Source organism: Phalaenopsis equestris, unplaced genomic scaffold (genome assembly GCF_001263595.1).
Source record: "Phalaenopsis equestris unplaced genomic scaffold, ASM126359v1 Scaffold000143, whole genome shotgun sequence".
NCBI lineage: Eukaryota > Viridiplantae > Streptophyta > Magnoliopsida > Asparagales > Orchidaceae > Phalaenopsis > Phalaenopsis equestris.
This window is the reverse complement of record NW_018164585.1, coordinates 244,476-260,955: the sequence shown is the minus strand read 5'-3', so window position 1 is coordinate 260,955 and position 16,480 is coordinate 244,476. Positions and strand designations below refer to the sequence as shown.

Below are 16,480 nucleotides of genomic sequence, written 5' to 3'. Positions count from 1 at the left end.
TTAAGCAAACGAGCCGAACACGAACACACTTTTTGAGCTCGAAATATAAACGAGTTAACAGCAGGTGTACTCAGTTGTTATTCGACGGTGTTATTGGTGTTATTCCGCGATGTCACACCGTGGAATAGCACCAATAACATCGCAAAATATTAAGTATATTTATAATTTTATTTATTAATTAATTTATTCATTTCTTTTCGAGCAATTCGAGTCAAACACGAGTGAACAAATATTTGTTCGTGTTAGTCTCATTTACATTTTGAGCTTAAAAATTTGTTTATGTTCGACTCGTTAAGCTTAATGAACAAGCCGAACACAAGTTGCTTAACGAGTCGAACATGAGCTGTTTGCGAACAAGTCGTTTTGATAGCACTAGGTGTAAATATTGAACTTTGGGTGTGAGATACGTGATATTTATAATTTCGAGTGTTCTATATATAATTACCCTTTAATAATTTAGTAAAATTTACTCATACTATTAACAACAAAAATAAGTCTTCATCTCACTATATGGCTACATGAATCCTTTTTCTCCACTGTCTTATTGAGTGGCATGTTTTCATTTAATTCTACCAAATTAAGATCATTTTTTATACAATATGTCCAATTTTTCAGGTCAAGCTCTACCTTTCTTAACATAAGTCAAATCTAAAACATTTACTCTCCTAACCAGATCATCAAATGGTCAACGTTGGTCAACGTTTAATGTGAATGTGACCAAACCATCTAAGAAGACTCTCCAATCAGGTATGCCACTGAAGCTAAACCAACCCTTTCACAAATACATTTGTTTTGTCTTTTGTCTCTAAGTGTCAAGTCACTCATCCACCAAAGCATTATACTCTCAGCAACACATAGCTTAGATTTAAGCTTCTCTTTTAAAGGCCAACATTCAGCGCCATAAAGCATTGCAGGCCTCACAACCATCTTTTAAAATTTTTCTTTAAGCCAAGGAAGTATTTTTTAATCACACAATAGGCTTGATGCATTCATCCACTTCAACCAACAAACTTGACTTCTATTAATAACATCCCCAACTATATCACCATCACTTTAAACAATATACCTGAGATATCTAAAGCATTCACACTCCAACCAACCAACTCATACTCCTCACTTCACATAAAAAAATATAATAAATAAATAAATAATAAAAATATAAAACTTAACTTTGTGCAACATGTAATTATTGAACACTAAAGTAAACTCCATCAGAGAAGTACTCCCATCAACCCTTCATCATCAAGGGCATCAAAGTTGAGAACAGTGATGAGGAGACTGTGTGTGGTCACCTAAGAAGTGAAATGCAAAAAGAATCATGAAAAGCGGACTTAGACTTTTCTTGAAATCAACTTAAAATATTCTTCTTGCATTATTAGTCATAATGTCATAAATGACACTGAAATTGAGCTCAATGATGATAAGCATGTGCATGGTCGCTTGAAAATCCTAATGAGATTAAAAAATAAAAAACGTACCTTCTTTACATAAAAATAGCATAAAAGAATTTTCATACATGAAAATCATATCAAGCAAACACCCAAGTAAAATTATCAAATGCATCATTTAATTCATCCTTTGACCATAATGCAACTGATATGCTAAGACATTTTTGGATAGACCAGTATGAACCAAATTGGACATTTTGACTCAGACCAGGTGAGTTAAGAGGTAGATCCAATTTCAATTTGAGGGCTAAACCACTTCTCTCTCAATCGAGCCTGACACTCTAATATCATACTGAAAGTTTGCAACCTCCCTAATGTTAAAAAGCTAATGCAATTTTTTATGACTGTCCACTTCAGCCATTTCTGATGCATACCAAAGTACTTTTATGTAAAATAAAAATATGAACCCAAACATAGGAATAAAGACCCTCATTCATCGCTTAAGGAAAATTTCCCTCGCCTCCTATTAAAATTATGTGAAATTTAAACACTAGATTCCAAACTCAAACGTTCGCATTGACAATTATAGTATCATGAACAGATATCTAAATTTAAATACCTCCAAAACTGTTCCTACAACCTGAGAAATCTACTTTGTCAATGGTAGAGAGCTGCATAGACCATTAACAAGAAGAATTAATAGTACAAGAAAGCAACAAGCAGCCAATGAATTGCATAACGGTATCCTTGGCTATTCCTAGACTGTGATAAGATATTGAAGCCAACAGATAAACTTGAAAAGAAAAAACTTAACTTTGTGCAACATGCAGATGCAATCACCTGAAACGACGCAATGGAAATCAAATGAGCATGAACAGATATCTAAATAGTTCTTTATTCAAGCTATGATGAAAATATTTTATGACTGGTATTTGTACCTTCAAAAATAAAAAAGAAGTTTGCATCAGAAATTGACCTCAACTGGAGTAAATATTTTGGATTTAATTTGTTTTCCTCCAAGGGGGTTTGTTTAGTTGAACTAAGTAACAAGGCAATCACAAAACACAGGTTAATTTTATATTATAATTATTTAAAGTGCTTCAGGCAGAAGTCACAAGGTAATTTCCCACATGTATATTGTTTCTAAAGCTTTATCTACAAATCCCACACAGACAGCTCGTCCTTAAAAGTTCATACAATCGAATGGTTATATAAAATACAACATCCTCTTAACGGTTTCACTTTCAATGCAACTTAAAGAACTATAATCATTTAACCTTCCATTTTAGGCAACACGAATCATGATGGAAAAATAATGTAGACAATATTATGCATCGACCCTTCTGTATTTTACTATACAGGCGCAGTTGTTTACTGCACACAAAGATAAACCGTTTGGTAGGTCATATAACACTCCAAATTTCAAAAACGATTTCTATGGTGGCTGAGTTTCAAAATTCTAGTTAAAGAAAAGCACTAAAATATGTAAAACTATCCTAAATATCATGGAATAGAAATGTGAACAAACACTTTCAGCAGCATCCAAGACATGCTTTAAAAAAGTGAAGGAAAAGTTAAGAAATACCTCAGCAGCTATCTTTGCCTCAGACCAGAGATCACAAAAGGGCAGACTTTCAACAATAGAATCCTTAACATCATCAGATTTACCATTTAAGATCCTTAAATTTGGACAAGCCTCAGAGTGTCCAAGTTTTCTTGGTGCTTTATTCTTCTTAGGTGTCTCACCTCCATATTGCATATTCTTCGAGTTTCTATTGCCTGACAGCAAATAGAAAGCAAACATTCTAACAATAATAAATCAATAAAAAGCACAGAAACATGGTGCTATGCGTAGACTTGTAGTACTAGTGGACAATAAAAAAAAGGATTCATGAAAGCAACACGTTACAAAAACAGAGTATTCTACAATGTCTTTAGTAAGAAAAAGAGGAGAACAATCATCTAAAGATTTCTGAATCTCTACCTTCAATAAAGAGAAGCAAAAAAAGTTAAAATAGAAAGTTCAATAATCAATGTATCATGTATTCTATCAAATATTGCCAACAAGCTAATTTAGGAATAAATATATGGTTTTTGTTATTTCATGGCGCAACCACTCGAAATAACACGAAGCCCCTTTTGCAGCCAAACCAAGCTAAAGACTCAAAAAAAATTATATACTTACCAAATGTTACCTAATACCCAGCTCAAACACTAATGAATCACCACAAAACTCTCCCCCTATCCCTTCCTCTCTACGTCTCAGGCTAAAAATTGTTCTCCTGCCTCTTATCAAGCCTAGAAACATCGCACATTAAAATTAGAATTGACGGAAGTGGGATATTTAAGAACTGAATTGACAGATGAGAACTGGCAGCATTTTGATGCTGTTAATTTCTCCATTTTACTATAATGATTTAGTGTTGAGCTTGGCTTCCATGTAATATTTCTCAATCTTAAGTGGGTTTACACTACCTCTAAATGCTCTATAATGCGATTAATGAACTTGGGTTTAGCTTGACGAATGATAGCATGATTGAGGTGAATCATGGTAATAGAGTATTCCCCAAAGACATTGATCTAAGAAGCACTCATAGCATCAATGTCCTACGATTCTTAACAGAAATTAGGGCAAATAAAAATATTTTATTGCAAGAACTCCAAACAACACACTCAAATAAATAAAGTATAAGCGCCTAAAATTTAAAATGTACGCGATATCTCCTAAATCCTACAATTTGAAACGTAGAAAATCTCTCACAAACCCTAACCGTAAGAATCAAGAAAACAAACTCATGCAAAACCTAACACTAAACTTATCAACCCTATTTATAGCCCACAATAATAACTAATAAAAGACTAAATTGCCCTTAAGCTAATAAAAGACTAAAATGTCCTTGAGAATAAACGTAACAATACACCCATCCCAAACATACACATTGTTCTTAAGGTGGAAAAAAGTGAATGATCTTCTCCTCCACAACGGCTTCCCTGTTTATGCATCTCCTGCCTCTTTTTCACACACGGTGAGAACTTGAAAAGTCTGATCCTGGCAAAGACATTTTGGGGTATAATTCTCATCAGAAAACATAACCAATTGGCTCACTTTTCCTGAATCTTTGTCTTTGTAAGGCTCTTAAGTGTCACCGCAGTTGTGGCTGATTATTCTTGTTCTGTGGAGCCTCCTTCTGAACTTCCACCATTTAAGATTTTGGTATCGCTGTGGTTGTAGCAATTCGGAATGACGCTCGACTTGTGTTGCCCTTATTAGTATGTTCCATTGCATTTATATTTTCAACGAACTGAGTTAATTTCATAGTTTCTCCCAAGTTTCGCGGTCTCAGCAGATGAAGTGTTGCACGTATATCAGCTTTAGTCCATTCATGAAATTTCCCTCCAACACTGTTTCAAAAATTCGTCGTAGCCATGCCGAAAATAGCTTGAATCTCTCCTTATACTCCATAATAATCCCTTCAAGGGTCAATGCATTGCTTGTGTAGGTCTCCTTCCCTGTGGCTCGAATATGTTTTGTGGGCATCACTTTTGATTTTGTATATGTGGAATGTCCACTTGAAAGATATAAGACCATATTCAGTCTGTCGCAATCCAAGAAATTTGTTTAGCCCTCCTGGTACGTGCCTCAAGCACGGAATCAGAATCGATACTAATTCAGCCCTACCCAGGATAGCACACCATTCGGTGATGATAATTCTGATACGGGACATATTTAATAACCATTTTAGTGTTTAAAGAACATACAATGTCTATCCAGAACCTCCCGTGGTCAAGAGCAGTCGCAAAATGATCCCACACGCGTTTCGGTAAAATTGGGGTTCAGATCGAGCAAACCTCATTGGGGCCCAGCTGTCAGCACTGAAATCCCCGATTTAAAACCTCTGTAATGTTCATTTCTGAGTTATGGGATCATATCTTAGTGATACGCATTTTCCCGTAGCTTCCGGATCAATAAGTCTTTCTACGAAGATCCGGGCGCAAAATTAGTATTTTGACTTTTGGGATCATACTCGACCCAGGTCGGCAATTTTTGTATGATACGACACAACCCCAGCATCCACCCTGAAATGGGAAGGCCTACTTTCATTCCCGGATATCCTCCGAAGGTCCAGGGATCCATAGGAATCCTCCGCGCATAGCATCCACGAAGAAAGGAAAAAAGAAGAAAAAAGGAGATTTTTTTAAGAGGGTGCACTTAGGCAACAAAAATGAGCGCCCAATAAAGGAGAAGCAAGTAAGCACCCCCCTATGAGTGCTTAGGCACCCAAGGCACCAATAAACGTTGCTTTGTTGCACCTTCCCGAAGAGGTGGCGCCTAACTGGCGCTTAGAAGCCAAGACCAAATTATCTATCCAGACAGAGGAAATGAAGCTTAGGCACTCAAAATAATGCTCCGAAATAGAAAGTTAGGTGCATATGAGCCAGTCATGGTAAGTCAAAAATGGGGGAGACCACTATACATTGCTTGCATGATAACGGATCCTTATACCTAGTTATTTTGGTAATTATGGACGCAAACCAAAGGGTAGGGCAATTTGTTTCCATTTTGGGATGATGAGCCACTGGGAGAACGGCTAGGCGTCGATCCCATGGACATCGCAGAGTATGCATGGATGGATAGCCTAGTGTCAAGGGAGGGGAGCGCAAGGGATCAGCATTCATTCCGTTGAGAGCCTGTGGAGAAGCTTGGGAGAGGTGTGAGAGAACATTTTGGAGGCTTAGTGAAGATTCTTCCTTCTTCCTCTTCATTTTCTTCAACTTCATTTTCTTCATCTTTTTCTTCCTCCTGATAGTTTCCTTCACATGCATTCTCATTTTCTAGAAGAAAACCAAGGAGAGGTGAAAGATTTTCTTGAAGCTACTTGAGACTTTCCATGTAGAGGAAAGTTTCTTCCTTCATCAGAGAAGAAACAGAGTTGTCGTTGTCGGTGCGAGGTCGGAGTTCGAAGCAAGCCCAGAGAACGCGTCTCTAACTACTGTGTAGGTGAGATAACTCCTAAACTCTCAAAATTTCATTCCTAGCAAGTCATCTAGGTCTGGCGTTAGGGAATTAAGGCTAGGATTCAGTGTTAGAGGAAGTTGATAGATTAGGGAGCCGTTTTCATTGATTACCCTACGAACCCTGGAGATTTTCCCCTCGATCCTTAGCACATTGAGCCAATCCGTTGGGCGCGATTATTTGGCGGCTTCATCCCTCATTGATTGGGTTGAAGCCACCTAGATCTAGAGAACAAGGAAATCCTTTTATCCTCATTCCATAGTTCGCGAAGACTATTTCAATGAGGGAAAATCTTGAGTTTCCTGAAGGTTTCTTTTTGCGGAAGAGTTCCTCCGTGTTTGCCAAACAATTAGAGGTAGGTCCTCTATTACGTTGTGTGATGGACGGTATCTGTGAATTCAGCCCCACCCTATATCCTTTCTTTGTGAGATCGCCATTAGAATGCGATAGGGTATGTTTTCATATTAGCATGCAAGTATTTCTTTAAATATGCATATAAAAATGATTAACTTTGCATGATTTTGGGGCAGGACAATACTTTCAGTTGGCAATCATTGGTTGAATTGGTTGGGTGTCCAGTATCGTCCTGCTCGATCGATCGTCCCTCACTGGACGGCTCGATCGATCATCGCTCGCTGAACAACTTGATCGGTGTCGATTGGTTGGCCACCCGCTTTTGGTAAAGCATAGTTGGCTGCCCGATATCATATGGCTTCATCGGTCATCCCTCGCAGAAAGACTTGATCGGTCGACCGATATCGATTAGCTCAGCTGCCCGCTTTAGACCAACTTGAACGGCCTCCCGGTATCATTTGGTTCGATCGATCGTCTCTCATCAAGCGATTTGATCGGTTGACCAACAACTAGTATCGTTAGACCGATCGGTTGTCCCTTGCAGACGGCTCGACCGCAAACCTTGACCGATTTTGATTTCTTTGCATGTTGCATTTAGCATGTTTATGCAAATATAGCACACATTGCTTGTCTTTTGCATGTGATTGTCACAATTGGTGACAATCACATCGCGCTTGCAAACTATACGGTCTGATATATGGACTTGCATATTGTTTAATACGCTACATATGTTCGTTTGAGCAACCGTAACGAGTTAAACCACCTTTAGAGTACAATATGAAAGTTACACCTGTTGAAAAATTCATATTGTGCTCAATAGTTCAGTATGCTACATATGTTCGCTTGAGTGACTATAATGTACAATGACTTATGGAGTATAGTGTGAATGTTCGCACTTATTGGAATATTCATAGTGCTCAATCCCTTAGTGTGACACACATGTTCACTTGAACGACCGTGGCATGCGATCTCTTATTTGCATCTTGCATGCGCATCACTTAGTTTATTTAGATAGCAAGTTAATTTATTAGATGAGTGACCCGTTTGTTATTCATAATACCTAAACGAGCATTGCTCGCAAGGATATCTCAGCGAGCAATGCGAGTTTTCGTAATATGATGAACATGTATATGACTATGCTAAGGCTCCAAGAGCTCTAAAGCACGTCACTTGTATATTACGAATCTGCATTTAATCATGCAATATTTTAAAATACATATTTTTCTTATTTATATTATCCGCCCTATTTTAAAATTTATATAAGTTAGGTCATATGTGAAGCCTCTTATTTAAATGTCATTCCTAGTGGCGTTTTAGATCCCTTGGATCTTCAGGACGGGGTCCCGAAGCCTCTTATTTAGGCCCCGTTTGGGACAGCTTAAATGTGCGGTGAAGCCTCTTATTTAAATGTCATTCCTAGTAGCGTTTTAGATCCCTTGGATCTTCAGGACGGGGTCCGTAGTGATCCCTTCAAAATCATACAGTAGTCACTACACATTATGCATACACATAGTTAGATGGCTTGCTATGCAAGAACTACGGTGCTTAGGTGGTCTTTTAATGTCCTGGCTATTTCTCTTTGCTTTGTGCCCTAGTCAGGCATTTTTGTGTGTTTCTTTTGAGTGTTTACTGGGTGTAAGACATGCGCACTAGTATATTAAGAGCAATTTTTCTTCCAAGGAGCCATGTCCAACAGGAAGGTACTATTGTGATTTTATCTAACACAATTTCTGCATGTATTTTTAGTCTCCCTCCCACCGAGCATGGTTCACTACGTTGTACGTACTAAACTTTTATGTTAACCTGATTTTCATGAAAGTCGAGTTTTTTTAGAATTTTTTTAGTCTTCTTTTAGACCACTATGGGTGACGGTGGCCCAAAGTGAGACAGCCAGCAGTGGGTAACAACAACCTATAATAGCCGACAACTGATAACAGCAGATGACTTTCGCAAGTGGTCTTAATAGTTGTCTTAAAAAATAATCAAAATGTCTAAAAGTTATTTTTAGTGTTTTTAAATAATTTTATCTAGTTTTTTTAAAAAAAAGAATAAAAATAGGTAAAAAAAACAAACTAAACAGACATATTTTCTTAAAAATAAAACCAAAAAATAGTAATAAAAAAATAATCCATAGATCCCTTTTCTTTATGAAATTAGAAATTCTTTTATAAAAAAATGGGACAGAATCAGCTTCAAGTTAGGGTGTCTGGCAAATAACATTTAGTAAATGGTAGAATTTTAGAAGTCTTAAAACCAAAAAAAAAAAAAAAACTGATGGTGATTGCCACTTGATCATTGAAGAACATGCAATTTGTGGAAAGTTTTCACGAAGTCTGGATCTTAGAACAATATTACTTCGCCAATAAAAGGGTGAGTTGTCAACTTACTAACTTTTTCTCCTGTAGCCACTCAATTCTTGTGCCTCCTTGTCATTATCTGCAGACTAGACAAAGTTCGGATCTTCAGCTTTTGCATGTAGAATAAATTAAAAAAAGGACAGCATACTTATCAACACTTTCATGAAGCAATAAAATAGGAAATTCAACGCAACGACAGTCATGAAGCATACATCAGACCATGATCAAATGGTAACTCTCTAGTAAACAGTGGGTTTTTTTGTCATGAAATGCTAAAAGATGTCGCATTAGAGACATCGAATCAATGTCAAATGCTCATTATAAAGTCGCTTTAACCAACTCAATTAGTGTAAAGAAGAAATCGACAGTCATGAAGCATACATAGCTGATAGGACCAAGATAAAAGGGGCATTCTCTAGTAAAAAGTGGATTTATTTGCTATTCTATGCTGAAAGATGTCACAAAGCACACAACGAATCATTATCAAGTAGCTTTAACTGACTCAACACTGTAACGAAGAAGTACATTGATCAAATGTGCACACTTTACAAGCACAATCACTTGTTAAGTTAAAGGCCAGTTATATTTTAAGTTTGACCGTTGGCCTGCAAGAGTAAAATTAGAAGCGTGCACCAGTGAAAAAATTAGAAGCGTGCACCAGTGAAAAACTCTCCTGCTATTGAAACATTAATAAAATAAGAAATTGCAAGTAATTGATTCTAAAAAAGCCATCAAGAGCACAACAACTTCGAAGAAACAAATAAGAATATCTTTTTGGAAGACTCGTGCTAAAACAGTGAAACATTAAGAAATTAAAATTACATAAACAAACCATCAAATTATTTTTTTAGGATGATAAAGAAAAAACATGGAGAACAAATAGCAAAAATCAAAGTGAATAGTTTATAACGAGAATTGATGAGGATAACACATAATATACCGCCACAATAAAAACCAATTAGCACAACATCGAAGGCAAGACATTAAGTTCCATTGGGCAATACATTAAGATCCATCACGTGTAGAAAATATTAACAATCTAAATAGAAGACTAATAAACATAATTTAATAAAGCAACAATAATAATTTTTAAAACTTCGCCACGAGTTGCAGAGTAAGAATTATGAAGTCCCAAATTATCGTGGAATGCAATAATTTAGTCCAACCCCAACGCTTCTCTGAATATGTTTGCTTGTTGAAAATCTGTGGGCGTATAAGAAAAACAAATCAAACAAACTTGCCTTTTTTCCCAAATAAAATGATAGTTGTGTTTTGTATACTTCTGAAAAATGGGGTTAGCAAAGATTTATAATGCTGCCCGATTATCACATTGTAATGGTATAGTAGCTTGTCAAAACTTTTTCTAGTAAAATATAATGCAACCGAGTTAACTAAAAGGATGTAACTGCCATAGGTCGACATTCAGCTTCAATAAATGATCTAGAAAAAAAAAATTTCTTGATAGATTTCCATGAGATAAGAGAGTTTACAAAAAAAAATATACAATATCCTTTGATAGAACTCCTTGTTACAACCACCCCAATTCAAGTCGCAAAAGTAAGACTGCTACTTACTTTTTAACATATTTGAGGATTTGTATAGCTGCATCCCAATAAGGTTTCAAGGCTCATGCATCAAATGGGTTTCAGGTATGAGCTGAATAGACAATATCTGGTCATATAACGGTCAAATGGATTAATGTTCCAATCAATCTTCAATATTTAGTTGATTCATTCAATAATAATCCCAACGCGGAAGAGAATTTCAAATTTTATTCCATTGGTAACTTGTCCGGGCATGCACCCATAAGACAAGAATCTTGAAAGATGTCTAGTGCTTATTTTCTTTAAGAAATAAAGATTCCATTTTTTGAACAGAAAAATTTAATTCCCAAGCATATAATGTTTTCTAGGTAGTTGATGTTTGAAAGCACTTGAGAAGTAAATCTTTTAGCTGTTTGCATTCTTGAAGACCTATGGTTGTGGGAAATATCATCAACAAAAATAAGAAATGCAATAAATGAGGTGCCTTAAACCTTTGTGAAGGCTGAATAGTTGCCCTTAGTAACCCACTTATGGAATGGCTTAAGATAGCAAACAAATTCCTGAAGAATTATATACTGTCGAAAGATTAGTTAAAACGACAAACAGCTTTCTCCCCAATCAAAACCAAGAGGAAGTTCCATATGTACGTCTTCATGTAAGTTGCAATGAAAAAAAGAATTCTCAACATCTAATTGGCATGTGAACCAATTTTGTTAAGCAGCAATGTTAGAAGGTACCGAAGGCTAGTGAGCGCAGTTGTAAGAGAAAATGTTTATCAAGAATCAAGACCTTCAACTTGATTGTATATTTCATCAACAAGACCAAAAATCAATGATCCCATCAGGCTTATATTGCACTAGTAGGTTATCAAAGTTATTATGTGGAAAAACCAAGTAGAGAATGGTTTGCTTGAGCAGCGAGATAAGCAGTTGTAAAATTGTGCAACATTGACACTTTTTTTGTGAGACAACAAATAAACCTCCATAAAATCATCAAATCAATTAATAATATGAAAAATGAAGAGTTTAAAATAATAGTTTTAAATGATAAGAGAATGAAAAAAAAACATACAAACAAAGAATAAAAAATAAAAAAACTAAAATAAACAAATAGGAACAAACAAGTTGTCTAAAATAAACAAATAATGACTTATGCACTAAGACTCCGAATTTAAAAGTCCACTTACAGGGTCATCATTAGGATCAACATAATAATTGATTGCTTTCTTGCCTCGTGTAACCTCACTTGTATCATCATCATCTCAATCTTATTCATCATCTTCAATCTCAATTAAGTTCCTCTCTTTTATTAACAAAATCCAATAAGAATATTATTTTAAATAATAATTATATTAACATTTTATAAATTACAATACATAGAATTTTGTAAGTTCATGTTGTTGTGATTGAATCTACCAATTTCTCTGTGTTCTTAATTTTTAGGCACCCAGAACCCATTTTTATATTTGCATCGTTCTACTATATAGCCATTATGGGTCACAAAACTTACAAAAAAAATTTAGGTTCTCATAGGTTTTAATAGTATCACCAAATCCAATAGATTTTCTTCAGTATTTATCTTTAAAATTATTTGAGTATACACACTTCAGCATTCAGAAGTCTTCAGTATTTAGCTTTCAATAGTATATGCACTCAAAAGTCACTATTTCATAAAGTAAATAACTTTGATTACACCACAAAACCAGGAAAAATACACTAGTTCATGACATTGCAACAAAACAAACCATAAAACGAAAATGCAGTACAATGCAAGAATAAAAATAAGAGAAAAGTTAGATAGGATGAAATCGTAAGAGTCCAATGTCCATATTTTCTCTTAGTATTATTCTTCCGCCAAAGACATTAGCTTTCTTAATGCTCTCTCTTGCCACACACTCACTTCAACACTCACTTGCTCTACTTAGGCACCACACTACTCCACTAACACCATCTAAATCTCATGCAGATGGTTCTTAGGAAACTACCAGGTAACTGCTAAGTACGCTTTGAAACTAATGTGAAACTAAATGGTTGGGGCCATCGCACTTTGGAACTCCTTAAGTGGCACTACAGTGCTAGAGGTAGGGTTGCGACATTGCAATAGAGTGTTGTCAACATTAGCTCTCTGACATTTTGGCATAAATAGACCTCTTTCGGCATTATGACGCTCCAAAATGTCGCAATGACGCATCAAGCTCCATCTTTTACTCAATGTTCCAACGTTGCAGCATCTAATGTCAATGTTGCAACGCCAAACTCTTGAGTTTGAGATCAAATTTAATCGTCTCTTGTGCTACAACATTGTTGGACAAGCGTTGCAATGCCATTCATTCAATGCTTCAAAGCTAAAGATACCCCATTGTAGCTAGGTACTCAAGTTCTTTGTTATTTTTGCTCCATATTGCATTGTGGCAAGCTACCTTGAAATTCTCTAATTTCTTTTGAAATTTCACTGGTGAAATTCTTGCCTTAGATAACTTAATTAGCGCAAATAAATACAAAATAAATTAAATTTTCACAAATTTTAATATCAATTCAATTCACTCATCTCACTCAACAAATACCTAAAAATTTAAAATATTAGTTGTCCTCAAGTAATTTTATATAAATTATGTCATCAACTAAATTGATAGCAATTATCTCACAATTTAAATGTAGTTAAATAATAAATTTAAATAACATTCAAATATGCATATAGAATTATTAATCATAGATAAAAAAATTAACAAATAATTGCCGAAATTTTTTTGTCTACTAGTATTATTTTAAAACATAGCTCCCATCAAAGCTTTCTAATGCTTGTAATTGACTTTTAATTAATTATTATAAATTTTTTGACATTATTTATTCAAAAAATCAAAACTAAAAAATTCTCTTATAAATATAATCCAATTAATTTAAACTTGATAGAACCTAAATCATTGACATATAAAATAATATGACATAATTATTTTTTATCTTAATATTTTTTCTTATTTTATTCTTAAAGTTCTCCAAGTAATATTGGCTCTTCATGGATGAAATTCTTATCTAAAAAAGCTTAACTAGTGTCAAAAACAAACAAAATAAATTAAATATTAATATTATTTCAATTCACTCATCTCACACAACAAATACCCTCAGACTTCAACTATTACTTATCTTCAACTATTACTTGTCTTCAGATAATTACAAGTAAGTTTTATCCTTGACTAATTTCGCAATAATTATCTTAAAATTTAAATATAGTTAAAGAAAAACTTTAGATAACATTCAATCATAAGTAATAATTAATTAATAACTACCTATTCTTTTTTGGTTCACTAATATTCTTGTGAAACTCCCTTGGTGCATTTGCACTTCACTTTAATGAATTCCAATTAATCAATTGTTAATAAATTGGCATAAATCGTTCAAATAATCATAATAAAGTTGTGCTCTCATAAATATAATATAATTAATTTCCATTTTATAGAAATTTGATTGTTGATGTATAAAAGTGACGTGGGGCTACTTACAACCCGTCGGACCGGCCAAACGGGAATGTGGTCCAGCGGTTGTTGAACCAGCAAAACGGGAAGCCGTATTCTTCCACCTCCTATGCCCAATTCGCCCCACTACCCCCGAGCCCTATTCTTCCACCTGCTTTCCTAGTCGTTGCAGTCCCTTCCATCTTTCACATCATTCCTTTCCTAAGATATTGCCTTCGTTGTCTCTCTTCCTCCACCATTTACACAAGTTCTTTTCTTAGGTATAATCAGTTGTTTTGTTGATTTATGATTTCAGTTGTGTCTTCCTGGTGTTCCCTCTTCGAGGGCTGAATCCTGCGGCGAGTAGTGCTACAACAATATCTCGCCTAAGGTGGTGTGTATCTCTACTCTCCTTCCTCCGTACGTCACCTCCTACCACAACCGCACCTTCCAGCCTCCTCCAGCAGGCTGACCGACTCTCTAGGTTCCCTCCAGCGACACAAACAGGTTGAACTCTCCTTCCAGATCGCTGCATCGACCTTCCTACGCCACCTCCCACAGCTGTCGCGCCACTGAACCTCCTCCAGCAGGCTAACCGGCCCTCCAGGTTTCCTTCAGCGGCACAAACTAGCCGCACTCTCCTTCCAAATCGACGCACCAACTTTCCTACGTCAGCTCCCATCGCTATCACGCCTCTCAGCCTCCTCCAGCCAACTTTTGATCCGTCAGGCCCCCTCCAAAGCCCCTTCAGTCATCGTTGACCACCTCCTACACCCTCCCCGCTGCCTCCAACACTTACGTTTCATCCAGCATCCTTCTAGCCATCACCGACCTTCCCCCAGTCCTTCTGTTATGTCCTCAGCCAACATCAAACACCATCCAAGACTGATTTTGTCTTTTACATAGCTTATTTTATTACTTGTTGAGTCGTCCCATACGTTGTCATTGTTTACATGATTGTGTTGTTTCTTTCATCAAAGAATCATTGTACTTTCCCAATTTCAGCAACAAAATACGTGTCATTTAAGTCGTAATTTGGGTTAACTCCGGTATCAATTAGTATCAAAACTATCCCAACCATACTTCTAGCCTAGGGTTCCCCAGTATCCGCCTAACCCAAGACACCAGATTTTCTTATTTTTCTTCTTTCTTTCCCCCTTGCTTTTTCCCTCCTTTTCTTGTCTTCTCCTTTCTATCGTCTCTTTATGAATCACACCCAATCATGTCGCCACATTGATACGTGCCAAACTCAACCAGAGAAGAAATACAACGAGAGATTCGTCGCCTGCAACAACGATTGATCGAGCTGGACAATGGGACCCAAGAATACATTGCACTCAAACGTGAAATCGAGAGTCAAAGAGAAGACCGCAACGACATTTGAATTGGTTTCACCATGAAGACGTCTGTGGCGGTCGCTTCGGTATTCACTATCAACAGAGACCACGCGAGGAACCCTCGTTCGGCGCCCACCGAGACTACGGCATCAAGGTAAACCAACCGGAGTTTGAAGGAATCATGGCTCCCGACAACTTTATTGTTCGATTGCAAGCGGTCGAACGCCTTTGAATACAAAGAGGACCCCGATGATAAATGGGTTAAGATCGCCGCTATCAAATTGAAAAAAAATGACTCCTTATGGTGGGAAAATTTGCAATGACGGAGCAAACGAAACTAAAGTGACAAGATCACCCAGTGGACAAAAATGAAGAAAGTTATGCATCAGAAGCACCTGTCATCCCACTACCGCCAAGATATATTCCTCAGGCTTAACAACATACAACAGCGAGATCTTTTAGCGGAGGAGTTCACAGCAAAGTTTGACTAATTATAAATGAAGTGTGAGTTAGTCAAGTAATATGGGGCTGAAACCCACCATTAGCAACGTCGTTCAACTAAAGCTCTACTGGTCGTTGGGAGATGTCCAAACCTTGGCATTAAAGGTTGAATGGCAATAAAAGCAGACCAGGTCACAGTCATCCTTCAGACAACATTTGACCTTCAAGTCATCACCAACAGTCATGCCTGCACCTGGAAACTAACTCAAGCATATTGTCCTTGAACACAATGTATAGATGGTGGGCCTCATGGTGACGAAAACGAAGACCCTTTTACGAAGGGACATCGACAAACTTATTGGCACTAACTGGAAGCTCTTATGTCACTCAACTAGAGGAAAATCGAGTGGCATTCTCCTTCTATGGCGTAGAGATTCTACCAATTTTTAGGTTTTGATCCAAAATGACCAATGTATTGTTGGCTGGATCAAGACTTCGGGACAAAGTCGTCGGTTAGTGGATGCAGTGTATGCAAATAAGACCTTCATATTAGAAGACAACTATGGCAAATTATCTCATTGATTTTTGATATTAGTA

General features: G+C 36.4%; 1 protein-coding gene across 5 annotated transcripts in view; it reads right to left on the bottom strand.

The window, feature by feature from the left end:
• The window catches only part of LOC110021763, a 93,000-nt gene that overhangs the window by 60,097 nt on the left and 16,423 nt on the right, over positions 1-16,480 (bottom strand). For 4 of the 5 annotated variants that reach the window (XM_020720380.1, XM_020720381.1, XM_020720383.1 and 1 more), the window contains exons 2-3: positions 9,148-9,199; positions 2,974-3,167 (exon numbers count right to left, since the gene is read on the bottom strand). In XM_020720380.1, the coding sequence (XP_020576039.1) occupies positions 2,974-3,167; positions 9,148-9,199 (246 nt within the window). Of the gene's footprint in view, positions 1-2,973; positions 3,168-9,143; positions 9,200-16,480 lie in introns of those variants that run through there. The other variant, XM_020720384.1, reaches the window with a different exon arrangement.